This window comes from Gadus macrocephalus, chromosome 13 (assembly GCF_031168955.1).
Source record: "Gadus macrocephalus chromosome 13, ASM3116895v1".
In the NCBI taxonomy this organism is placed as follows: domain Eukaryota; kingdom Metazoa; phylum Chordata; class Actinopteri; order Gadiformes; family Gadidae; genus Gadus; species Gadus macrocephalus.
In genome coordinates, this window is record NC_082394.1 from 15,297,094 (window position 1) to 15,322,799 (window position 25,706).

The 25,706-nt window shown below is 44.1% G+C and overlaps 1 protein-coding gene across 1 annotated transcript; it reads right to left on the reverse strand.

The window, feature by feature from the left end:
* Positions 1-5,199: 5,199 nt before the first annotated feature.
* Positions 5,200-25,607, reverse strand: mst1rb (macrophage stimulating 1 receptor b). Its single transcript, XM_060069481.1, has 21 exons — positions 25,195-25,607; positions 20,841-22,136; positions 17,964-18,143; positions 17,349-17,471; positions 16,612-16,782; positions 16,253-16,413; positions 15,618-15,753; positions 15,107-15,243; positions 14,149-14,328; positions 13,567-13,666; positions 13,080-13,298; positions 12,180-12,326; positions 11,078-11,231; positions 10,478-10,567; positions 9,772-9,987; positions 9,261-9,341; positions 8,452-8,633; positions 7,710-7,819; positions 7,201-7,366; positions 6,706-6,842; positions 5,200-6,230 (listed from the first exon to the last, which is right to left on the reverse strand). The coding sequence occupies exons 2-21, from the start codon at positions 22,044-22,046 to the stop codon at positions 5,999-6,001; spliced, it is 4,128 nt and encodes a 1,375-aa protein (XP_059925464.1). The 5' UTR covers positions 22,047-22,136; positions 25,195-25,607; the 3' UTR covers positions 5,200-5,998.
* Between the last annotated feature and the right edge of the window lie 99 nt (positions 25,608-25,706).

Genomic DNA, 25,706 nt, shown 5'->3' on the forward strand with positions numbered 1-25,706 from the left:
TAACAAACATCGTTTCTTACCAGCATTGTACACATTATCGTTATAGACTTGTCTTCCTAATATGCATGTGTCCCCCCGTTAATATATATTGCCATGGACTGTATTATGCGTTATGTGTTTAGTTTGCATGTGTTTGCAGATGTCTGTGTCAAGAAAATATGTGTTTGCCGTACGGTGTTTGCAGATGCATTGATTTAAAAGTAGGCAAATCGTATGCATGTTTGTGCTGTGTATAGCCTACTGGGGTGTAAGCTTATGTTGCAGTTCCGACCTGCCATAGTCCTACGTCAAAATAGCAACACCAACTGCTTTACCGATCTGTAAGATAGCACCATGTATCATTTGCGCCGGAACACGCCTCTGCTTTTTGCCGACAAGCCTCAAGCAAGTTTAGTGGCGCGAGATTTCAGCGGGGGGAAATCAGCTTTGCACCGGGTGCAACCTAGCAACGATACATGCGTCGGTGTAGAAAGTCAATTGCCCTGGGTGCAAGATAGGGCCCATAGCATGATGCCACTGTGAATGGCACATTTCATATACATAATTGATCATTATAACATTCCTACACAAGAACTTTACTATAAAAGAATCACAAATGGGTTGTAGGCATGGGAATAGCATGCCCCTCTCCTTCCTGCAGTTCTTTTTCAAAGAAATTCAAAGCAATCTCTTAAATGCCGTCTGTCATTAGGGGCAACTGTAACATAGGGGGGCAACATTGCGGCCTTGGTTGAAAAGGACCCTCTCCCTATGTACATAATGGGCATTAAAAGGTTCATTCTAAGGCAACGAGAACACAACAAAACGATATAAAAGATGCCTTTAATATATGATACCGCGAAACTTTGCTAAATTCAAATGTCAAAAGAGACGCTACATCATAAACTCTGTGTTTCAAAAATATGTGCAAAGTATTGTTCTCCAGCAGGGATGGATCCATATACTACCAAAGTGTGTGTGAGAGAGAGAGAGAGAGAGAGAGAGAGAGAGAGAGAGAGAGAGAGAGAGAGAGAGAGAGAGAGAGAGAGAGAGAGAGAGAGAGAGAGAGAGGAAACTTGACGATGCAGCAGCTCAGAGGAACCTGCCTCACAGACAACACAGGACCAACCACACCTTAATGAATCTAGCAGCAGTAGCATCCTGGAGAGGTACCATTGAAAGTCAGTCACAGGCATATGCTACATTGAGTAACAAACACTTCTCTCCAACATCCAACTGCAGTCAATAAACTAAAGGTCTCCTGATGATTTATCATTTTAATGGTTTTAGTATCTAACCTCGCTTGACAATGCATGGCGATTAAGTTCTGATCAGTAACACCTGAGAGTAAAATAGAGCAGTGTAGTGGCCAGCGTGTTGGATGACTCAGCTAAAGGGACCAGGTTCGATCCCCAATGTCCGCAGCCTACCTGTAGCACCCCTCGAGTGCGGTGTGTAAGCCTATCACTGCGCCTTGATGAGCTGCAGCTGAATCATGCATTTATTGTAGGGTACTATGGATGAAAGTGTCCCGTAAATGACTAAATAGTTAAATACTTGATGATCTTATCCCTCTTGGCCTTCCGGTCAGTGCATAAAGCGATGGTGTCAGAAGCCCCGGTAGTGTGGGGCTCTCCACAGGGCCGCTCCATCATGGCAAACAAGTCCCCCGAAGTGCCCCTCAGGGCCCTGTCACAGGGAGCTCACACCTCACTGATTTAAACGGCAGCTCTCAGCCCTCCCACACAGAGGGAGATGTGAGTGGACCTGAAGGGCTCCATCAAGACTGCATCCTGTTTATAATGTACTGCTACCCAGGGACGTCGCATGGCCAGCCCTGGCACCTGATGAACAAAGTTGAACGACGCCAGGCAATCATTAGTCCGCTCTTCCGTCTTCAACCAGAACATGGCCATGAAAACCGACGGCCAGCGAGCCAAGAAGATCAGCCGAATAGCTTCTGCCCCGCATTCTCCAACTACACCAAAATCTCCAGTTACAAGCAAAATTTAGCATCTAAATCCATACTTCACATCTACACCCAAATGTCGTATCTGCATCAGATTTTTTTTCCAATTTAAATCTAAACTTTTACACCAAAAATGTCCAATCTACACACAAATCTTCTACCTGGGATTGAAATAAAGCCCCAAGAAATCCAGAACATGGCATTAATTCCACCATTTTTCCTCATACCAGAACTGGCCAATCGACACCAATTTTCATCAGGGTTGGAGTGTAAAAGCTGGAAATTGGAGAGGGTCAAATATTATGTTTAACAATTCAAGAAAGAAGTAGTTGCAAGTCCCCAAAGCGTTTTGAGTTAATTTATGTAAATGAAGGGAAGAGGAAGTATTTGCTTGCTTAGTTTACCTCAGATAGGGCATTACTCCTTGACCTTAAAAAACTGTTTAAAAAGGTATCAGGCATGGTCCTGTGTAAACAGATTTTTTCAACATAATGTTTCAAGTCCATCACCAAAGCAGCAGACCACATACCAGTGTGTCAGAGCAAATCTCCCTCACTATAGGGAAAAAAAGGTATTTATCTTTTATTTTTATACTATTCCATTTTTTGGTCCCTGACGATGAATTGAATGCCTTTGGTGAATTATTAATGGCTTGAATCAAAGAGGCGGACCAGAACTCTCTAAGGTGAGCATTTTTCGGTTGTTATTTTTCGAGGCAATAGAAAAATCTGACTGCGAGCGAACAAAGTATTTAACTCTGGCTGGGGAGGGAGAGTTCCATTCAGTGGTTTATCCGTTAATTACAAGCACTAATAAATACCTACATACATGCATGCAGTAGCATTAGCTTGACATACAAGCTACTACAAATGTTGAGTTGAGCATGTCTATATGGAGTGGATAGAGTTCCTAGAGTTACTAATCCTAATCACATTTTTCTCTCTTTGTTATATTAATATATGCTCCATGCAACTAGGTACTATATGCACATGCATCTTTTATTGCATCTTTCCTCATATTTATTTATGTTCTGTTCTCAGCTTCTTAGTTTTCTAGTTATAACCTACAACAAACTCTATGTAGCCTCCCGAAGCAGAGGCACATTATGTCCCAAGATGTCAAGTATGCGATCAGACTGAGAGCCAACAGCTATGAGATAATAGATCCTCTTCCTCCTTGCCTCTGGCCTGCCGATCATACGGAGAAGGAAATAAATTGTTTGTTTGTACATCAGGAGATCGCTTTGCTTTGGGCTTTTTTTGTCATGAGAAAAGGATAAGCATACCAACTCTTTCACACCTAGAATACCACCTTCTCAAAGTTGCCAGGCAACAGTAGGTGCCATTGTCTTGCCTCGATCGGCAAGATCAACATAAAATAATCCGGCAGCACCTGCAATTTTGACACCTCGCGACGTTTCCTATAAGGACAAAGGTAGCGTACACAAACCAAATCCTTTCCAGAAACATCTTGAGGCAATTATTTTGAAGAAGCCAGGATGGATTTGGACTATATGGATATCTCTTCCTCCCTCGCATTTTTACACCTGAAGAAGAGTCTGGAGAGTTTTGACTTTGTCTGGAGATTTGCTATAAAACCATTTAAAGAGTGAAATTTTAACACTCGATTCAATCAAAATGTGTCTGGAAGTCTCTCTGTTACAAACCAACAGTTTGCAATTAATCTAATAATTATTTTTTCTGTGGCTATTAACTACGATATAGTTCAGATGTCCAAAAATGCAAATGCATTACATCCCATCTTCCTAGAATTACTGTAAGACAAAAACAAATCACAAGCACAGCAGGAAAAGGCACACATCTGAGATTGCATTGCTTTTCCCAAGAGACCAAAGGTGGCCGCAGTATCTCAAGCATCTGCTGATCCACCAATTCAATGCAAAATAACACAAGCCAGTGTAATTTTGCTAATAATGATGAGCAGATGAACATCCCATGGCCCCAAGAAAGCCCGACCCCTTATGGAACCCATCAAGAGGATGTGGGCTGAGGAAGGGTGGACACAGCTGGCCGCCGTCTTCACAGGTGCTGCCCTGTTACAACCGGGGCTGCACCACGGCGCCAGAGGAAGCAGGGGAGTGCATGAGATAAGGAGAGAATCAGAGAGGAGAGAGGAGAGAGAGAGGGAGAGAGAGACATGGCGAGAGAGGGGTATGCACCCTGAGGAATGTGCCCTGCGCTCACATCACATAGAGATGCTACACTCTCACACACTAGAACTACACAGACACATGACACATGCACACAATATAACTACACACACATACAATATATAACTACGGTACACACGCACACCCACACTTGCACACTAGCATATACACACACATACACACTCTCTTTCTCAGGGCATATCAAAGGCCTCGCCACCAGGGGATGGGCTTTTGTTGTTTGACGATGAAAAACCAGAGCAAAAACTTTCTACTTGTTTCCCTTCCTCCCTGTTATTTTGGTTTTGTTGAGGGGGAATGTGCTTGTTTTGTGGTATTCTACAGCTCACCAACTTGTTCTGGAGGATTTCTAATATATTGTGGAGTAGAGGGATTTTGGTGGGCTGCGATTCCAGGTTATTTATTAACATAAATTAAAATGATATTACACTGTGAGGCCACAAACAATATGTTTGAATAGGACCAAAGAATCAAAGGCCTGGGACCTCATTAAAATGTTGTAAAACTAATCTAACTAAGAAAAGATAAGAAAGGCTTATGAATTAATTTTAGGGTTGTATTTAAAAATGCATATTCGACTTCAAAGACATCTTGCCACCCTGGTTTTACAACACCATCGTGGGTAAAGACACGTCTCACAGCCTCTCGTGTGGTCGCGCTCTAATGTCAGGAAGACGTTTCTGAAGTGTCCATCGTGATCGGTGTAGCGACAATGTGAATAAATACTGACCTCTATTGGACGGTTTGGAAACTGGAGTTAACCTTTCCCTCTGGCAGTTGGACATTATGTTTTAATTGCTTCGAAAATGTGTTGCACACAAATAATGTACATTTTATTTATACCTTTTTATTTATATATATATTATACGTTTTTCTAAACTTTACAGCCACAAAGGTATGACCTTTATAAGACACAAATGAACACAGACGCCATTGTCATTGAAGCAAGTCAACCCCCTGCAGATATAGATAGCATGCTTTCTTAAGACTGAGGCAGAATTAAACCATGAACTGAATGAGCAACCTTCTGTTCATCAGAGGACCTGTTATTCCTGAGGTAATGTGAGAGTTTTAGTAAATCATTTATTGTCCTTGGGTGTCACACCACAAACTTGATTATATAAACAAATAAATATGTTCATTTATTACACTCTATGGTAAAGACATTGTACCGAATACAAGCAGCATTGGGGATATCCAATGGTGAGATACAAATGGTATGTGCGACTGTAACAGGTCACTATGTTGTGATGTTAATTGCAGCAAATCTCTACTTAGCTTTCAGTGATCCACTGTACTAGGAATATGTCTTCGACTGACTAGCTGTCTCCTATACACAATCACACTGATGTACACACTCAGGCACACGCATGCACATACACACACACACACACAGACGCACACATACATGCTCAGACAGACACACAAATGCTTACATGTTTACACACACATTTGCGCATACACACAAACACAAACAAACACACTTGCACACAGACACACATACACACAAATTCTGACATGCACACACATTTGTATGAGCTATCAAGAATATGTACACACACACACACACACGCACTTATACAAACAAACATATGCATGGAGTACCCGGAATTTACCCATACTTGCACACACATGGAAACAGACAAGCACACGCGCACAAACACAGTTGCACACACACACACGCACACGCACACGCACACACACACACAGTATTATCCCCAGCTAGTTGATCTCTTTAGCACCGCCAGAGCATAAAGACCTGTAACTCCAAGGTGCTTGAACAACCCCACTAGTTTGGTTACGAGCAGGTAAGGAGGAGGAGGAGGAGGAGGAGGAGGAGGAGGAGGAGGAGGAGGAGGATACTAGGAGGAAACAGAGCCTTTGTCTCCATCGTCCGAGGAGCTGCACTCGTCTGCAGACTCGGTGAGGGCGGGGTAAGGCCGCGGCTGGTCCAGGTTGACGTAGGTGACCTTCAGGCTGATGTAGTGCTCTCCCTCCAGAACAGACAGGATGCTGAGCGCCGAGCAGACAAGCGTGGCGAAGCTGGGCCGCAGCTCTGAGTCCGGGTCCCAGCACTGCAGCATGATTGAGTATCTGGTGGAGAGAGAGAGGCCGAGCGACAAAGAAAAAGACAGAGAGAGAGGGAGATAGAGTAGGGGAGAGAGAGAGGGGACAATGGGAAACTAACTTGGGCAGATACAGATACTGAATATGAATTAAAATGTTCCATTTGAAATTGTTCTCAGGGGTCAGTTGAAAAAATTTATAGAAGGTCATTCCTAAAACAATAAAGTTTTGACTAATGATATATTGATTATAATGGCACTGAAGTTATTTTCCAGAAATACGAGGTAGAAAAGCGTGTGTGCATGTAATGTTGGCGGTAATGATAGCACTGATCATTAACCACGCACAGACGCAACGCGTTACAGTTTAAACCCTGCAGGTCGATGGTCCCGACCCTCAAAGAGCTGCTCTCTCCCTCCTTATGTTAATAGAACACTAGGCCGCCAGTGGCTGCAGTGGACTCTGTGCTCCACAGTGTTGTGGTTGGCTGATGAACACTCACAGTGAGTCCGGACAGTACTGGGGCTGGGGCAGCCGTCTGCCCTTCAGCAGGTAGTGTGTGATGTCATAGGGGTCCACCTCCGGGTAAGGGCTAGCTCCTCTCGTCAGCATCTCCCACATCAGCACACCAAACGACCACTGCGTGAGGCAACCATATGTACCATTAAGTTATTACATCTGCTATGACTTACACTGAGTTCTATGTCCTGAAGGAGAGGTTCATTCGCCTGGATGCCTACGAGGTAGACTGCAGACACTGGGAGATGAAGCCAACCCTAGCCAGTACTATATCCTGCAATGTAATACTATGTATTGAATGACCAGTCTATGACATAAAACCTCATGTATGGATATAATATAAACTGGATATAGCAACAATAGCATGTGTAAAAACAATTACGAGTGTGTTTTATACAATTCCTAGTGTGTGGTTGAATGGACAACTCAAATCTATCTGTTGCGACAGAATGGATAGGGTGGGTGTCGACCGGCTCACCACGTCTGATTTGGAGGTGAATTTCTGGGTCTGCAGACTCTCGATGGCCATCCACTTTACCGGCAGCTTGGCCTTCCTGTGGTCCTGAACGCTGTAGTACTCCTTGTCAAACACATCCCGCGCCATGCCGAAGTCCGCCACCTTCACCGTGTACGACTCGTCCAACCTGACCATGAAGTATCATTCATAGGGGATCCAATTAATCATTTCCACATTTTTAAAGGTCTGACAAATCAAAACAATCATTGCTATTTAGTATTCAGCCATTTAGAAGTGGCTTCTATTCAAATATAGACTAATATAAAATATAGAAATATATACTACTGTGGATTAAGATACAATAGAGGTAGAGGTAAGGCATCCAAACTCAGGATCCTTACATGTTAGGCTGCAGACTCTTTGTGGGATAAATCCCAGAACCTCGTGTCAAACACCACGAGCCACTACTGTCCTGCCCACACCCTGCTCATATTTTCACTTTCATTGCGGATATCTGTTCCCTGACTTACATGCAGTTGCGTGCGGCCAGGTCTCTGTGTACAAACTTCTTCTGAGCCAAATACTCCATCCCCGTGGCAACCTGGAGGCCGAAGCCTATCAGGTCCTTCACTGTTGGATTCTGGGAAAAAAAACAATAAATCGTATAAATAAGTAATGAATTAGATGTCTTCTATTTTCCTTATTTCTCATGCATAAATGTATCTTGTGTTGTCTCGATAACAAGACTTCAACAAACAAGAATTGTTGGTTCAAAAGAGGACAGGTTATGTAGTAGTTCAGAGTTTAACAAAAAATGCTTTAAAAGGCACCCAGTGCAACTTTCGAGGCTTAAAAATAAACATTCAATTTCTAGTCTTTTTTACACGTAGTACGTTTCAATAACTCCATACCATTACATACCGACATTTAAGCAGCAAAGATGAGACGTCGTTGTGTGGTGAGAACTGATACAAAATCGATAACAACAACAATGCCGCCATTTTCTTTATTTTTTGTAACCTACAATAAATAAAGCAGGCTTCCAGTCAATGGAAAAATGGCTTCTCCCCACCGGCGATTGTTGTTGTTTACGATTTTCTATCAGTTCTCACCACACAACGACGTCTCATCTTTGCTCCTTGAATGTCGATATGTAATGGTATGGAGTTATTGAAACTTACTACGTGTAAAAAAGACTAGAAATTGAATGTTTATTTTTCATTGAATGTTTACATAAAGTTGCACTGGGTGCCTTTAAAACAAAAGTCCTACCCTCTTTTCGCAGCGTATGAAGTGCCGCAGGTCCCCGTGCTTCATGTAGGGCAGCACCACCAGGGGGAGCCCTTCCTCCGGCAGCAGGATGCCCAGCAGAGACAACACGTTGGTGTGGTGGAAGCCCTTCATGATGATGCCCTCCTTTAGGAACTGCTCCACCTCCTCCACGTCTGTGATCCCTGATACCGCAGCACACACACAGGCACACACACACACACACACAGATAAACAGGTGTGTGTGGGTGTGTGTGCACAAAGGTACACAAACACACACACACACACAAACACACACACACAAAGCCCAACACAAACAGACACATGCACCCAGGCACCCAAACACACATACGCCCATATGCAGGCACATATGCGCATATGCACATACACACACACACAAGTCGACACACACCAAACACAATCACACACATGCAGGCACACAAATAAAGCGAGGGTAATTTTAGTACTGTCACACTAAAGGAGAGACACAGATCACAACAGAGAGAGACAGCGAGACAAAAGGAGGAAAGAGTGTGACAGGAAAAGACCGGGGTCAAAGAGAAAGGGGAAGTGAGAGAAAGCAGAGAAAGTGAGAGAGATGTTTTCATGCACATTCCCTTGTTTTGTTTTCTGTGTCACACATTCAACAATTTCCAAAAGATGATAGAAGTGTATGGGGTCTGCGTGTGGTGCCTTTATTTACTCAGATGGTACCATGGTGATCTCTACACTTGCCACTAAACAAACACTTGCCCAGTGCTTCCTGTGCCTCTTTTGCATCATTAGACAATAGCCAGGCAGGCGATACTTACTGTTCAAAGACTTAACAGCGCAGTGGATCTCTCTGTTGTTGTAGTCGGTGAAGTAGCCGTGGTACACAGTGCCAAAGTGGCCTGGAGGAGTGACGGAGAAAATAGACGCTTAAGGAACATACTGGTTTTATATACTGCTGTCGTATTTGGAATATCCTGTTTTCAGTTGACAGCCCCCAGCTGTATCCCAAGGGTCCCCGGCAGCGATCCACGGGAATGCCCCAGAGATTTTCTTAACTTTACTTTTCTTAATTTTTATAGTTTATTCGAAGTCATAGTGTTTCATGGTCATTTTTAAAGTAGTCTGTAAGATTGCATTTTCATGCTAAGACAAAAGGTAATAAATTAATTGATTTTTATTTTATTTTTTGGAATAAAACCAAAATGCACAGGTCAATGTAGTTGATAAGTGATTGAAGTAAAAGCAGTGTATATCCAGAGAATTGCCAGTGTCCAGTGTTCATAGTTGTGTATGTGCGTTGGTAGCTAGGAGCATGCCAGCTCTCCTCACCCTTCCCTATGATGCGGTGGTGCTGGACCACCAGCATCTGGGCCGGGATGAGCACGTCCTTCACCTCCTCCAGGAGCTCCGGTCTGAAGCTGGAGATGGAGATCTTCTCTGCAGGCATAAGGGGGGCCAGGGTGGGGTCCACCCCGCCTGCAGCGTAGGCCATGCCGGAGAAGACCACGGTGCCAGACATGGAGGAGGAAGGAGCGATCGAGGCCACTGGTAGGAGCCATAAGATAGAGGGAGCCTTGTTTCTGATGAAGCTTGAAGATGTTTGATTCTGATATTATTAGCGTCAAGTTTAATTATTTTGTGATGATGTTTCACAAGTCCACATTCAGGAGGTAAAAGTAACTTCTTTGTTGTGGTGATAATAAGCGAACTCACGTTAGCGAGGGTCATGCCCTTACATTTTTACAACAGCAGGGTGGGAGGTGGTGACCTGATACCCTGGAATAGTCCATTCTCACCAATGAAAATATGTTTAAAAGAACAAGAGCAGGGTGGTAGTGAGGTTGCTATGTTCCTAGACTCTCAGCAAAAATGTTCTGGGTTCAATCCCCAATGTCCGCTGCCTACATTTTTGCATCCTCAAGCAAGTTGCCCTAACTCCCATACTCCTTCGTAAAAAAGCGGTCATTTTGAGGCCTTCAAAAACATCTGCTGAATGATTAAAATGGCTGCTGACAATGTGTGTTGGGTGTCTAACCTCTGCGGTAGTCTCCCACGGGGGACATGTCCCCATTGTTGGTGCCAGAGTGGTTAGGGTTAAGGCCCAGACGAGTCTCCACCATGGAGGCTGAAACAATATTGCAGTGCATCAGCAATCATTAACCAAAGTACAAGTCTCTGCCGCCTACCCACGCTCCTGGCAGTGTCAGAGAGGATGTTCCAGTCAGGAAGGTCCTCGTCTAATCACAGGCGACGGCCAAAGCTGCTCTGGTCAAAGTCAATTCAATTCAAATACTTTATTTGTCCCTCAAGGGTCACTCTAAAGAGAAGAACAACATGGACAACGTCGGTTTTAAAGGCCCTTGATTTTATGTCTAAATGAAATATGCTATGTTAATTATGTTCAAATCGACCCTATAGTGAGAGAGGTCCAACCACATAGATCAGAACAGATCAGCACTTCCACTTGGCACAGTCCATTGGCTAGGCTGGCAGGCTCATCTAACCATCATACATCTAGGTCGACATTGCCATGTGTGACGACGCTAAGGGGCACATTGTGGAAGGGCTTGCAATGACTCATCAACATCATCATCTGGATCATGAAACGGGGGCTCACTGACTGCATCACACTGACCTTTCTTCTTCTTCCTCAGGTGCTTCATGACGGCGAAAGCGAGCGCGGCGCCGGCCACCAGCGCGGCCAGGATGCCCAGCACGATGCCCACCATGTAGTGGTTGCTCACCCTCACCACCGTGCCCACGTTGTGGACCTGTCCGTTGATGGAGATCTGGAACAGCCAGGGGGTGGGAGAACAGTGAGTGTGGTGCTGTGATAGGCGTCACTTCAGAAGAACTTCACAGTCTGAACGTGGGATTCATTTTGGTCAACCAGTACTCCATAGGAACTCACTAGGTGGTCGGTTCTGATCAGGGAACATGGATCTAGTGCGCTATTACCGCGTTCAAAACAACTCAAAACAAGGACGTTTCAATTTTTTTCGACATCATTGAGTTCCCTCTGCAAGGTAACTCGAGAGGAGAAAAATATGCATGCCCAACGCAAGTTAGGCATATTGTGGCTCACTGCTGAATACCAAAAATAAAGAGATACAGAGATTCATGAAGACTGGCTTGTAAATAAAATTAAGTTGCCCTATTCCACATATTGCCGTATTCAGAGGAAAATATAAAACGCTACAAAGCACATATTGCATAATGTGCTTTGCAATATGTGCAAAGCACGTCAACATCACTTTTACGATAATTTCATTCCTATTAACCACTATGTTTGATGTCGGAAAAACCGGAGCTCTGAAGTGTTACCTAAATGGATTATATTCAGTATTGAAGGCAATATAACCATGTAGGTTATACACCTTTTAGCAACCCTGGTCCCATTCTACCTGTAGTCCAATGCTACGTGTAAATTCTTCCCTTCTCAAACCTGCTTTACTGTCTTTCTTCACTGTCCTGTCAATGAAGGCACAAGCCCATTTTAAATATTAAAAAACAAAACGTATTTTGTTGACACCAATCAACTGGGTCACAATTATTGATACGTCTTTTATATTTTACATATCTGTCTGTCATCCATGTAATTTTACGCCGGCTCGAGCTGAAAAATCGTGCATATGAAGCATAACTGTGTGTCATTTGTGTAACTTTGACACTGGGCTAAGAGGGTGGGTGTAGCTGCCTGTCCTCTCAGTCACAGGGCCCCTCTCCGACGGGGTCACCTTCACTGGCAGCCCTTCGCTGGGGATGGTCATGTTCTTGGGGATCCTGCAGGTGATCTCGTTGTCCAGGACCTTGGCGTCACAGTTGACCCCGGCCATGGTCATGATGATGGTCATGCAGGAGCTCACCAGGTTCAGCTTCTGGTGCTGGGTACAGGAGATGGTGGTAGACGGATTTCATAGCAATCCGACATGTCAAACTCTGGTATTTTGAATTGTGGGTGTACAGTGGCGGTGTGGGTAGCCGAGGTTGGCTTTCTCATGTTAAACACTGAGCCTTTCAGTGTGTTCTGTTCCAAATGTAAGGATAACATTACGTCAGGAACGTAACTGACTAATGACTTGAGGCACCCAGAGATTTTCTATTCCGCACAAGTACATAACATCACATACGAATGCAGAGAAACTTAAAGATTAAGCATTCATTAGTATGGAATTATTCATGTACTAAAGATATCTAAATTATGACAAATATTAATGAGACGTCAGTAAAGGGCAATCTAATGATAATTTCAAGGTTTGCACGTGTGTGTGTGTGTGTGTGTGTGTGTGTGTGTGTGTGTGTGTGTGTGTGTACTTGTCTGCGTGTGTGTGTGTGTGTACTTGTCTGCGTGTGTGTGTGTGTGTGTGTGTGTGTGTGTGTGTGTGTTCCTGTGTGTGTGTGTGTGTGTGTGTGTGTGTTCCTGTGTGTGTGTGTGTGTGTTCCTGTGTGTGTGTGTGTGTTCCTGTGTGTGTGTGTGTGTGTGTGTGTTCCTGTGTGTGTGTGTGTGTGTGTGTGTGTGTGTTCCTGTGTGTGTGTGTGTGTGTGTGTGTGTTCCTGTGTGTGTGTGTGTGTGTGTGTGTTCCTGTGTGTGTGTGTGTGTTCCTGTGTGTGTTCCTGTATGAGTGCCTGGGCCTTACATGCAGGGACACTTCGTCGAACCCCGGGTACAGGTTCAGCACGTGGCCCTCGGTCTCGAAGGGGATGGGCTCTCCGTACGGGTGGTAGGAGAACTCTCCGTTCCACAGCCCCACCGCTCCGTCCATGTCGAAGGAGAGCTGCCCCTTCTCCGTCTCGTCCTGGGGGAACTCAGGAGCCAGGCACTCCATCTTGGTAGGCAGGGACTTCCCTTTGCACTCCTGGGACAGAGAGTAAAAAACAGCTTATGTGACACAGATGAATGGGAAAATGATGAAAAACGATAGTATGGATATGAAAAATGTGCCATCCTCCATTCATTATTCACATATGAGATGATTTCCAAAAAGATATATAAATTTGATTTGGTGGAAGCCTTCATCCAAGGCGCGTTTACAATAACGTGAGGGTACTCTGATCATGGGCGGCCCAAGTGGGAATGGAACAGGGGCCGGCAGTGACAGGGCCACGTTGAGCTAGAGATCATACCCTGAACACAGGCCTCAGGTGACTCTCGTCAGGCTTGAAGCGGACAGCGGTCCGGTAAACTGAATCCAGGTTCTTCCCTTCGATCACGATCTTGGACCCCCTGCAGTTTACAGAACAAAAAAGAGAGAGCAAACTATATTTACTATTTTGGGAGAAAGTATTGGGCTACAAAAACTATACATTTCGTTTTTCATTGAAGTAGATTCGGAATTGTATAAAGACACAAAAATAAAGTCTGCAGGAATGAAGTAGTAACATCAAGCGATTTGGACAGCATAATACACAGGTGATGCCATTGTGTCTGATTTGCTAAACTAATTACTAGCTGATCTTACTTGCCTTCAGGTCGAGTGACATCACTCACTTTGTCAATTCGATTTTCTCAAATATGTAGTAGCTGATCTCAACTGATCTCAACCTTCAAACCGTCACCATAGTAATAACTGTTATTTTTTGGGCATTGCAAAGAGACACAAATGAAGTCCCATTAACCCCCCCAGACGTCAAGTAGCAACTGAAGAGGGAGAGTCAAACTTGGGCTGGGCAGCAGCAAGAGGACGCATCAAACCTCCAGGGCCTCACCTGTCAAAGCTGCAGTCGGGCAGGACGGCGGTGATCTCGGGGTTCTCCTTGTAGTAGAAGACCTTGGTGGTGGGCACGGGGGACCTGTCGATGAACACGCTCAGGGGCACGTCCCGCACCTCCGAGATGGGTTGGGACAGGCAGATGATGGAGGACACGCCGTCTATAGCGGGTGTGACACTGAGGGAGGAGGAAACAAGGTCAGTCACACATCCACTGAGGCGACGGAGCACATTTATAGAGCGCTTTTATAACCCTCAGGAGCAAGGTCTCAAGTCTCACAAATCAGACTTTGGATCTGGATCCGATTAATCCGAGTCTGATAGCAGACAAGCTCAAATGTCGCAGCCTTTCACTTTCTTTCAATTCATATTTGTTTCAAACACTCATGGAGCTGGGTGCAGGGAACGGTAAGTGAGCAGAAACTCAGCCAGCAGTAGTAACATTTCTAGCAGCAGGTGGGAAAACAAGTTTAATCTTGCATGATTCTTGCAAGACAAAGTGTCTGTTTTTATTCAACACTGTGTAGACTGGCATCACTATTAAAATCCTCTTCTGAAAGGCGAAAGCTCTATCTTGCCACTCGCGATTGAGTTTCTCTTATATCTTATATCTCTGTAGCTGAATGGAAAACCGGGCGCAACTCCGGCACTTTCAGTTCTTGATAGTCGGCCCAGGCGGTCGATCCCCATATCCACAGTCTGCCAGCAATGAGCGGGATGCCTCTCCCCAACCTGCTTCTTCTATGTAAGTTAAGTGGAAGACGCTTTGGGAAGAAACCCAAAACCGTTTGGACAAAATAGTAAACTAAAATTGAATTCATCACCTGTTCACACATCAACAGTGGTGACAACCTTGCAAGGTGACAACCTCTGCATCGCCAGAGGTGACCGCGCCCCACCCGTCATGCCAAATAGAGCAGAGAGATACGAGATGGAACTCAGTTGCAGTGAAGCACCTTTTAATAGGACAGGGCTGATCGTTGAGCGTGACACGCCTAGTCTTGCCCGCATCCAGGTGGGGCCCTGTGATGGTGATGAGCGTGCCCCCGACAAGGGGGCCGTAGTTTGGCTGGATATGGGTGACGTTCGGAATCTGCAAGGAAGTCAATAGGAATGAGGGAATCACATCAAGAAATGTGGACAGCACAAAACACAGTTGATGCCACCGCTGTTTCTGATTGGCCAAACTAAGTACCAGCCGATCTCACACACCGTCATCTGTCAGTGTTGAGAGACATCATCCCTCGTCAATTTGTTCTCGTTTCTGATTGGCTGATCTCAATCGGCATCGAGTGACATCACTCAACATGGGCCATTCAGAAAGAGCAATCACGTCGACCTTTGCTTCCAGAGATTGTGGCCGCTAGACGCTCCAATTAAGCTTAGAAAACAAGAGGCCGTGTTCGAGAGATCGACATTGAGCCTCATCCCACCGTTGTCGATTAGTGATCAGTGATTCAGCGTTACCACAAACATGAAGCCAGGCATCTCTGCTTTTCCTTGGATGGAGTATCGCCAGTCCACCTTCCCCTCATGCACCTCCACATTGACCGTGAGGGCTTTAGACAGCTCCATAGCCCCAGAGAGAATCTTGCACACCAAGCTAAGGGAAGCCACAGCAAAGCAGAGCAATCAACCACATTTAGTAATTAGCATCCTCACATCCAAAAAAATAATTACTTGTTGTAATGCAGCGCAAGCCCGGGCAAGAGAGTCAACGCGAAAAAATAGAAGGTAAATACCTTCACAACTTCAAGGCTAACAGTGAGGGACTTTTTTCCCCCAGTGGGGTAGGGCAATGGGTTGGCCCTTTTTTGCACTCTGAATAATTGACTGATAGATTGATAGAAGGCTAGATTATTCATATTTATGTGATGGATATAAGGTTGTACATTAAATATATCTCCTATATTTTCTCAATCCTCTTCAGTACGGTCTGTGTAGTCCCTGCACTCCAGTACGTGTACGGTCATGTCACGAATAAAGACATTGACTCGTTAATCTTTGATCCTATCGTAGGACAGAAGGCACGAGGGAACCATGCTCCAGGGTTGAACAGTCGCTACCTAAAGTAATGGGAGGAGGTTGCTTCTGATGCTCACTGTGTGTTGTTACTCCTGGAGGGCTGCACAGCGCAGGCCGCGGGCCCGATCCTGACTTGGTGGGTCCTGGAGGTGATGTCCGGTTTGGACGGACACTGGAACTCCCAGCCGCACACCGTGAGCTCCGTCTGACCATCAGGGGGCGCCGTCTTCGGGAAGAACTGTGCCGGTAAACAAAAGATTCAGCATTTATTTTTAAATCGAACAACAAGTACTGGGGATGTGACCCATTTCTTAAAAAAAAATAATATGGGATGTAAAAAATGCCTGGAAGCCAAAACTGCATTCCGGGCAGCGTAAGGCATTATAAATATTGACAGCGTTTCCCTGTGCAGCAGAGCAGGTCTAACCGGGCTCACCCCGGTTATCACTGGAGGGCACGACTCGTTCCTCCAGCGCACGCTGCACTCGTCCTCCCAGCTGCACTCCCCGGAGCACCAGCCGCAGCCCATGAACTTGGGGGCCATGAGGCACACAGCGCAGGTCAGGTAGTGCTGGCACCCGGGGCCCCGCTGGGGCACCTGGAACATCTAGGGACCACCAGAGAAGAGAGGTTGTTGAAGGACATCTAACATGTTGTTGTTGTTGTTGTTGTTGCTGTAACGAAGCGCTTCTCAAACACAGCGCTTCTCAAACGCAGTGGAGCAGTGGCTACTAAGCTGTACTACAAAAGAAACGCCATTTACGATTATTGACTGTTGAAACTAACGCTTGATATGTGTTGATATGTCCGCCAGATACTCCTTGACCAATCAGAACCATCAAATTTGTTGTAAACAACTCACAGCACTCTTAATGTTTAACAATTTAATTTAATTTATGCTTTTAACAAATTAAGCTAAGTATATATTTTCAAATTAACAACAATAAGTTGATTGGTGATAATGTGACCGATTTCCTAAAGTGTTACTTTAACATTTGATTCCTCTTCCCCTTTGATATCAATGGTAATTCTCTACTAAAATATACTTTTCCCATTAACAGTACCTTAAAATATGAAGGATATCAGTTAAGAATGGGACGGTGTGTCAGAAACCTCATTGTGTTCTTATACCCATGTAGTTATCAGACACACAAGCGCCCTGATGTTCCTTACTTTGTCTCCGACCACAAAGAGCAGATACTCTGAGGAGTACACCGCAGCGATGGAAGACACCCTCTGGTTCTCCACCAACGAGTAGTTGGCAAAGACAACTGGGCTGGATCTGGTGAGCACAAGCTTTCACAACCCAGGACACACACACACACACACACAAACGCGGTCACACGTGCACACACAGAAGATGAATCATTGTTACAAGTGCTTGACGGCCAACCAGTATCAGCCAACACGAAACACATGTCCGAGGGGGGCAGGATGTCCAACCGCTCCTGCTCTGACATGTATCTGTATCCACTGTCTAACTCCTTACTGCTCCTTAAAGCCATGTCTTTGTATTCACCGTCTAACACTTACCTGCTCATTGACGTGCATCGGTATTCACTATCTAACCCCTAAATACTCGTTGATGCCATGTCTATGTATTCACTATCCAACCCCTACCTGCTCCTTAATTCCAAGTATCTGTATTCAATATCTAACCCCAACCTGCTCTTCAATGACATGACTCTGGATTCACTATTTAACCCCTGCTCTGTAATGCCATGTGTCTAAATATTGACTGTAGGTCCCCGTTAGATAAGGTGTGTGCTAGATGATGAGTGGCCGTACCTGCAGCAGGCGTCCCGTGGAGGTGCCGATGTGCGCCACCGTCTTGTTCTCTATGATGGTGACCAGCAGCGAGGTGAGCAGGACGTCCTGCATCTGCCTGTTGAACAGGTCGACCCTGTAGTAGGGCTTGGACACCATGGTGGGCTGGTCCCGGCACGTGGCGTTGTGCTCCATGCTCTGCTGCTCACACACAGAGATATACACGCGCACACATACACACACACACACACACACACACACACACACACACATATATATATAGACAGGCAGACATACAGACACATTAAAAAAGACAGACCAAAAACAGAGAGACACACACACATAAAAAAATAAATAAATACAGAGACAAACACCCATGCATACAAGGGCATACATACAGACACATACACACAACAACAGATGCACACACATACACAGACAGAGACAGAAAAACTAATTCAGAAGATATTTTCCATAAATACAAAAAGCATTAATCTTTACACTTGAATGGGAAGATTCTCAGTCCAGTTAAGAGAGTGAGCTATAACCCTCTTGTCCATGGGTAACAATTGAATTTGGAGCTAATTAAATTGTTGCTACAAATAATCTTGCTGTTACAAATCATTTAGTGGACTAATGGCTTTAATTGTGTATATCGATATCAACCAATTGGCTTAATTTACATTGAAGCAGAGGAGGGGAAAACATGGGGCAAACTCACTGGCCGGTATCAATAGTGTAGAACCTTCTTTGTGAAAGAAGGTTTGTGAGAAACACAAAAGGTTTTGTTTGTGAAAACCCAATATTGACTGTGGTAGCCATTGCAATTACATTATCGCATTTCGTCATCCACCAAGACAGTCCCAAGAGGAACTGAACGATTGGCTCAGCTCAAACCAAGCTCACACAGAAAGTCTCAGCTTAAGAAAATAAGATTAAAAGGTATATATTTTTAAGATATATAGTAGAAAAAAAAGAGTTAAAAAATAAAGCACTTCCCTTCAGCAAAACGTATCGCCAAGGGAACAAGACAACAGATTATGATTACTATTGTACTGGAGGGGGAAATTATGAATAAGAATAAAGACTAACTATTTTCAGGGACTACATTTGGTATGCATCCCTATTCCTTATAGCCTTAAATCATGATTACCACATGGATATGGAAGCCAATCCTCAAAACTATGAAGAGGATACAACCTTCTGTTGAGCTTGAATCATGGCCGGGACTACGTGACGTGGTTTGCATTTTTCCATGCTTTGGAAAATTTCAGTGACATTGTAATGGCGTGGTCGTTATTGGCACTGTGTTTTTCTGGAAGCGGTTTTCTTTGACACAGTTCAGACGTGGAATAACCAGGATTTCAGATTCTTGGGAATTCCACTTGGATGGTTAGTCTAAACCTGGAAGCAGCCCAGAAAAATGTAGAATGTAATGTATTTGCAATTAAAGTAAAATGCCACTAGTGTGGCTATATGTATTAATGAAAAACAGAATTTCATTGAACATGTTTTTTTTTTACTTTAATTGAATGGTAATGAATTGTCATATTTTCTATATTGTAGGTAGAAGTTTAACTAAATCCTAGTCATTATTGTAGCTGAACAAAGAGTTGTTCATATACTAAATGGATTTATTCAATGCTTACACTTTAGTCACTGAAAACTTAAATATTTAAGATAAGTATATTTTATCTCATGCGATATTTGCAGTGTGTTAAGATATATGTTGTATAGAGAGAAAGGAAGAAAATAAACAAAAGGAACCATACAACCTTTCCTGCAAACCCTTATCTTTGCATAATCCTTCATCCCCTGGGGTTTTCCTCATTTGACCCCTCATCCATCATGGTCCTGGATGGTCAATATCCACAGCACTGACACTTCTAAATGATCAATGCTAATGAATGAGAAATGTGGGCCCTGGTCGAGTCTTTAATTCAGTGTCTAATATATTTCTCTATGTAGCAAAATAACAATTTAACAAGGCAATCTTGATACTTCGTAAAATACAAAGTAAAACAGAATAATCTTTTTGTAACTCTTCAGCCTGAAGAAGTCTATTGAACATTGAAGGGAGTGTTCATTTCAGTGTGTGTTTTATTGCAGGGAAGGGTCGTCGTTGTCATAGTGGGCGACAGGCAGCCAAAAGATTCTGGGTTCGAAACCAGCAACATTTATTTTCACTCTTATTCCCCTCTACATGAAATTAATCCATTTCTAAACAGGATGCTTTTCGAATCATTGTCCTATTTCACCGATGCTCTGTGAGCCTACTGTTTAGTTTATGATCGCTTTGGTCAAGTCATTCAACAGCTGGTTGATTTTTTTTACATATTTATCTTTCATTTCCCATTGCTGAATAACACAAATCCACAAGCCACTGCAATTGTATTCTCCATTGGCATCTTCAGACTGTCTGGTCAGACATGAACAGATGAAGATGGTTTACAGCATATGGAAATGGAGGACAATGTCATACTTTAGTAATACCCTCACACTGTCTGGCCACCAACACAGTATTTGTACAGCGAGTCAGCAGCCAATGGTATTGGCTCAAACTATGTATTTTTAAGGCAATGCTTCTGCTGAAATGAAACGGTTCACAAGGAGGTTCCAGAGGAATGTATGACTAAAATAATAGAAAACATCCGCTGTGAATGACATGAGGTGACTCCTAAAACACAGAAACACACTTCCTTCCGTCCCGCCGGTTACACATTTACTGGTTGTGCTCACGTGTGTTTCACCTTTGATTTCTAGGAACTCTGATAGAAATCACACACATAGACACACAATCACACATACAAGCACACCTGCACACACACACACACACACACACACACACACACCCCTGGTGGTCTGGCAAACCACCAGGGGGGACAGGTCGGGGCCTACCTCGTGGGGACAGCTCTCGCAGGGCTGGAAGTGGCACAGCCCCCTGGACAGCTGCTCCGGGCCCGACTTGCAGCAGTCGTCCACGCCGTCGTCGATGGCCGTGTTCACGTTGTCCACGGGGAAGGCGCACAGCGCCGAGTCGTCCTCCGTCGCCCCGTCGTCGCCGGTCACGGCGAACACCCCGTACAGGATGTCGTCCTCCTCCTCGGCGCCCAGCTGCGCCGCCAGCTCCCGGCCCGCCCGGCCGAAGTGGGCGGCCTGCACCACGTTGTAGACCACGTCCCTGTAGGGCTCGCTGGCCACGTTCCTCCGCCGGCGCTTGGGCTCGAAGCGGCACTCCAGGACGACCTCGCGGTAGCGCTTCATCTCCCACTCGTTGCGCGGCAGCCGGCCCAGGCGCGTCTGGAACGGGGACGACTCCTGGTCGGGGCTCTCCCGCTGCACGGACAGGAAGTAGACGAACTCCTGGGTGAAGAAGCTGTACACGTAGCGGATGCCGTACGTCCTCCGCAGGCCCGGGAGCACCGTCAGGCCGCGCACGTCCCTGTAGAAGCCGTCCTCGGTGGCCAGCGGCCGCCGCACCGACAGTGACTTCCTGCCGTAGCGTTGCGTCACGCTGTCGTTGACCGTCACCGCCACAAAGAAGTACACCGTCTGCCCCTCCTCCACCAGGGTCACCTTGGTGCCCAGGCCGCTGGCTAGGCAGTCGGGGCAGTAGGCGGCAGAGTTCGACTCCTTCCGGAACAGACACTTGGAGGGAGAGGGCGGCGCCCCGTGCGTGTTCAGCTGGTGGAAGTAGCACACGCCGTACTGAGAGCTTCCACAGGAGTACAAATACATGAACAGCGTGTCCAGCAGCAGCACCTGATTGTCTGTGTCCTCCAGGTAGTTAGGGTCCTTGTCAACGTCACACATGTCGCATATCTCACACTCGGGGCTGCCCACGGGCCCAGTGGGGAGCTCCCACACCTTCTCCAAGCTCTGGTTCACAGCCTCGATGACGTTCTGGGATGCAATGTACACCTCCTGGTATAGGGAGTTATTGACGATGTTCTGGATGGGGCTGCGGGCCTGGAAGAAGGACATGGTGTAAACCACAGAGAAGTTGGTGGGGCTAGGAACCAGCGAGGGACAGTTAGCCGTGGCAGTAGCCAGGAGCGTCTGGACCCACAGATATGTCCCCCAACGCGTGGTCCAATGGACCATCTCCTCTGGCTGGTGCAGGTGGCCAATAGGACAACAGGTTAGCGTTTGCTGGGGTGCTGGCCCGATTGCATCCTCAAGACCAACTAAAGCCTAGAAAAGAAAAAACAAAAGTTCTGAATATTTGTACCAATATTTTTCACTTAGATATGGCTATGACTTCGTTGGATATGTTCTCATCAAGTATATATTCATTTTGACTTTCACATCTATTTTGTTTAGGTTTATTAGGTTTGTTTGTTTTATGAAATACAGAAATATAACGAGGAGATAAAGCTGGTCATGATGCTGTTACCAGACAGTTAGTAAGAGGCTTTGGCTAAAACCACCAACATTTCACTGATATTTCTTTCCAGCAACAAAAACCACCATTCCATTCCCCTGGGGCCCTGCCCCAGTGGAATGACAGAGCTGATGTGGTCATAATGTGGGTAATGTAAAAGCTTTTACTGACTCACCACAACTCAAAAGGTTGACTTGATGAAAGAGGATGATCGCTGTTGCAATAAGGCATCCTAAACTTTAATGTGGATGAAATATTACGCCACGTGAGATTCTACAGACTAGACATATAGAAAGGTTTCATAGTTTATCGCTTTAGTTTTCCTCCAAGTCTTTATATTAAGGTTAAATGAAGATGTGATAGTGATTGATAAGCGATTGGAAATGCAATGATGTTTGTAACGGTTCACTATTGTGGATATAGGATGAAACAACATTTGGGTTGTCGTTGTTATGGTTTGTTCAACCTGTTACATGATCCAAAACAGTCAAACTTGTCTCCTCTGATCCTTGTCCTCCCACCCGACAGAAGCACCAGAGTGGATCATTTGCTCAACACATTTAACGGCCCTATACTCCCTACTTGGTATTCCTGTCACAACCTATACGTGCCTTCCTGGGGGAAAGATGTTTACAGGTTGAAGGTCACGCAACATGCATCTCATATAGCCACCGGTGTAGAGAGGGCACATTCGGAAACATTGATGAAGAATTTCTAAGTAGTCGTTCAATTCAGGTAGGTTTGAAGTAGCAGACAGCAGCACTTTTCAAAATGTGTTAATGTGAAAGGAACCGTCATCCTAAACTGTTACCCTAAATATTCTAGATCAAACAGCTTACTATGAAAGGAACCTGTCTGTGTGTTTGTGTGCGTTTCTATCTCCACTGCATCAATAATTCATGGAATCCCACCAATGGAGTGTTACAGTTTAACATTTTGTACTCCGTGTAAAAACTTGTGCAGTTAGAGTTTTAGGGCAACAAGACATGGGTACACATATTAATGGCACTGATTTACTTTTTCAATGGTCATGGATAATGAAGCAAAGGCTTGTAATAGACTTTTGATTCCTTTCCCTTCCTTCTTTCATGGCACTCAAGCATTTCCATTTCTTTATGCTGTTTTCCCTATAGTGCTATTTACACTGTAGCTGTACATTGAATGGCTACAAAGAGCACCAGGTCACATTGTGCTAGAAAAGTATCAGCAGCAGTAGAACATAAAGATGGTTAGGAGGCATGCAAGTGTACCTAATTAGGGTTAGTGTTACTTGATTTTAAAGGGTAAAGTCTAAATCGGATTTTGAACCATATGCAAAGGCCAGTAACAATGTACAAGATAAAGTAAATATTTAGTTATCAATATCTGCTATATTTAACTAGATATAACATGCATGGTATTAAACGGAAAAGGATAAGGTATGAGGATACACAATGTTTCAATATACAAGCAAACACACATAATCAAAAAGAGATATAAACAGATATATAAAGTTAACATATTTAGTGAATTAGTGAAGTCAGAGATTAAGTTAATAGGCTATGTCACAGTATAATTTTGATTATTATTATCCAACAATAACCAACATCATTAATGTATCATGGATAGAATTGTTAGGGATATATTGTTGAATACAATGTAAACAGATTTTCATTTTCCCCATGCATTGTCCAATCAAGTTTCTGTTTTTCTCATGAGCACATCGATGAAAATCTATTCTCCTTCTAGGGATTATCTGCAGCCAACAAAAATACTCAAATTCTACAAAAGTGTTGTTTGCTTAGGACTGTTAAGTAGCCAACTAATATTATACAATTTAGTATTGCTATAGGGGAGAGTGGGGTAAGATAAGCCAGTGGGTACGTTGACCCGACCCCTTTATTCAGGCAACTGTACACATTTGTTGTAATTTGACCATAAATTCAGGAATCACCCGACATTTATATCTATTTATTTAGTACTTATGTATATGAATAAGTACTAGGTCAAGGCAAATTTACCCACGCGTAAAAATATATGTCATACACGCTGGTAATTTGCCAAAGTATAAAACCATGGGAGTAATTTAGCTAAAGATTAGCCTGAATAGATAAACTAGGCAGTTTTTTTCCAAAATCGTAGTAGAGCCAGTCTTTCAACTTACACCTCCATGATGCACTGAAGTTAAGTTAAGTCTCCAAGGTATAAAGTGGTATTTCAATGTAGTATTGTGATTTGGTTTTACATATTTTAAACATAGTAGAAAATCGATCATGCCAAGAAAGAGAGAGAACGGAGATGGAGAGCACAGCCACTGATAAAATACAGAAATATTGACAGGTTTTTATATAGTTTAAAGTTACCTTAAGCAAAAATAGATGACTATTCGGGAAAGGAAAATGTTTTCAACTTGAAAATGTAAATTGGTCAATTTTTGAGAAGTCATATTTTGAGAAGTCCTATTTTTATAGAAAGATGTAGCAGGGGACATCCTGAAATAAAGGTAGATGTTTTCATTTTACTTCTGTCTTATTTTTCCTTGCCTAGAGGACAACATGAGTAAACATTGGCTCATCTTACCCCACTCTCCCTACATTGTTCTAAATTAACTTCACAGCACTCAAGGGATTGATACTAATGCATCTCGGTTATATTCATAATCACAATGTGTATCAATGTGGAATAGGACACTGATAGTGCTTTGATGTATGTATTTCATCAGAGAACGTTGTTGCAGTCGGAAATAAATCAATTCACTGCCATTCCTTGACCGTTTCAATAAAGTAAAGAGGAGACAATTAACAACAAAACGAACATTCGTAATAGTTGATATACGCTGTTGGAAATCTTCGATACAATACATTCAAATCTGTTAAAGATGGGGCTTACCTGTACAGGTCAAGGGGATAGGCATATTTTGAAGACAGCTGTTCCACGCAAACACTGGTCAGGCTCTTTTCTAAAACAATGAAAAGCACCGTATTTTCCCGAAGAGCTTTGACATCTACGTGGGAATAATCGAGCATGTTTTTCCTTGTTACAGAAAAAATAATACTCGAGTGAAGTGCAACCAAGTGTGCCCCAGCATAGCTTCGACAACAGCTCGGTGTACATCATGAAGCGTCTCGTCTCCACACTCCACTGCGTGCGTAAATGCCCCGCCCCTCTCCACATCATCATCACGTCTCTGGCCAAGAAGTGAAAGTCAACGCAACCCTGAAGTTTCATCATGGCGCTGCAAATTCCTGCATGCTGCTTCATGTTCGCGATTGTACAGAAACAATTTAACGATTGTACGTTATGTTTTTGGGCGTGGGCTTAATATTACAGATATTAAAATGATTGAAATCATGGCAGAATGGTTTCAACTATTCCATTGCAGGGACACCAACTAATAAGAA

Coding starts and splice junctions, on each gene's coding strand:
- mst1rb (XM_060069481.1), bottom strand. CDS start 22,046: ATGGTCCATTGGACCACGCGTTGGGGGACATATCTGTGGGTCCAGACG. Junction 11,232..12,179: donor GCGAAGGGCTGCCAGTGAAG/GTGACCCCGTCG, acceptor TGGCTGTTCCAG/ATCTCCATCAACGGACAGGT. Junction 9,342..9,771: donor CCACCGCATCATAGGGAAGG/GTGAGGAGAGCT, acceptor TCACTCCTCCAG/GCCACTTTGGCACTGTGTAC.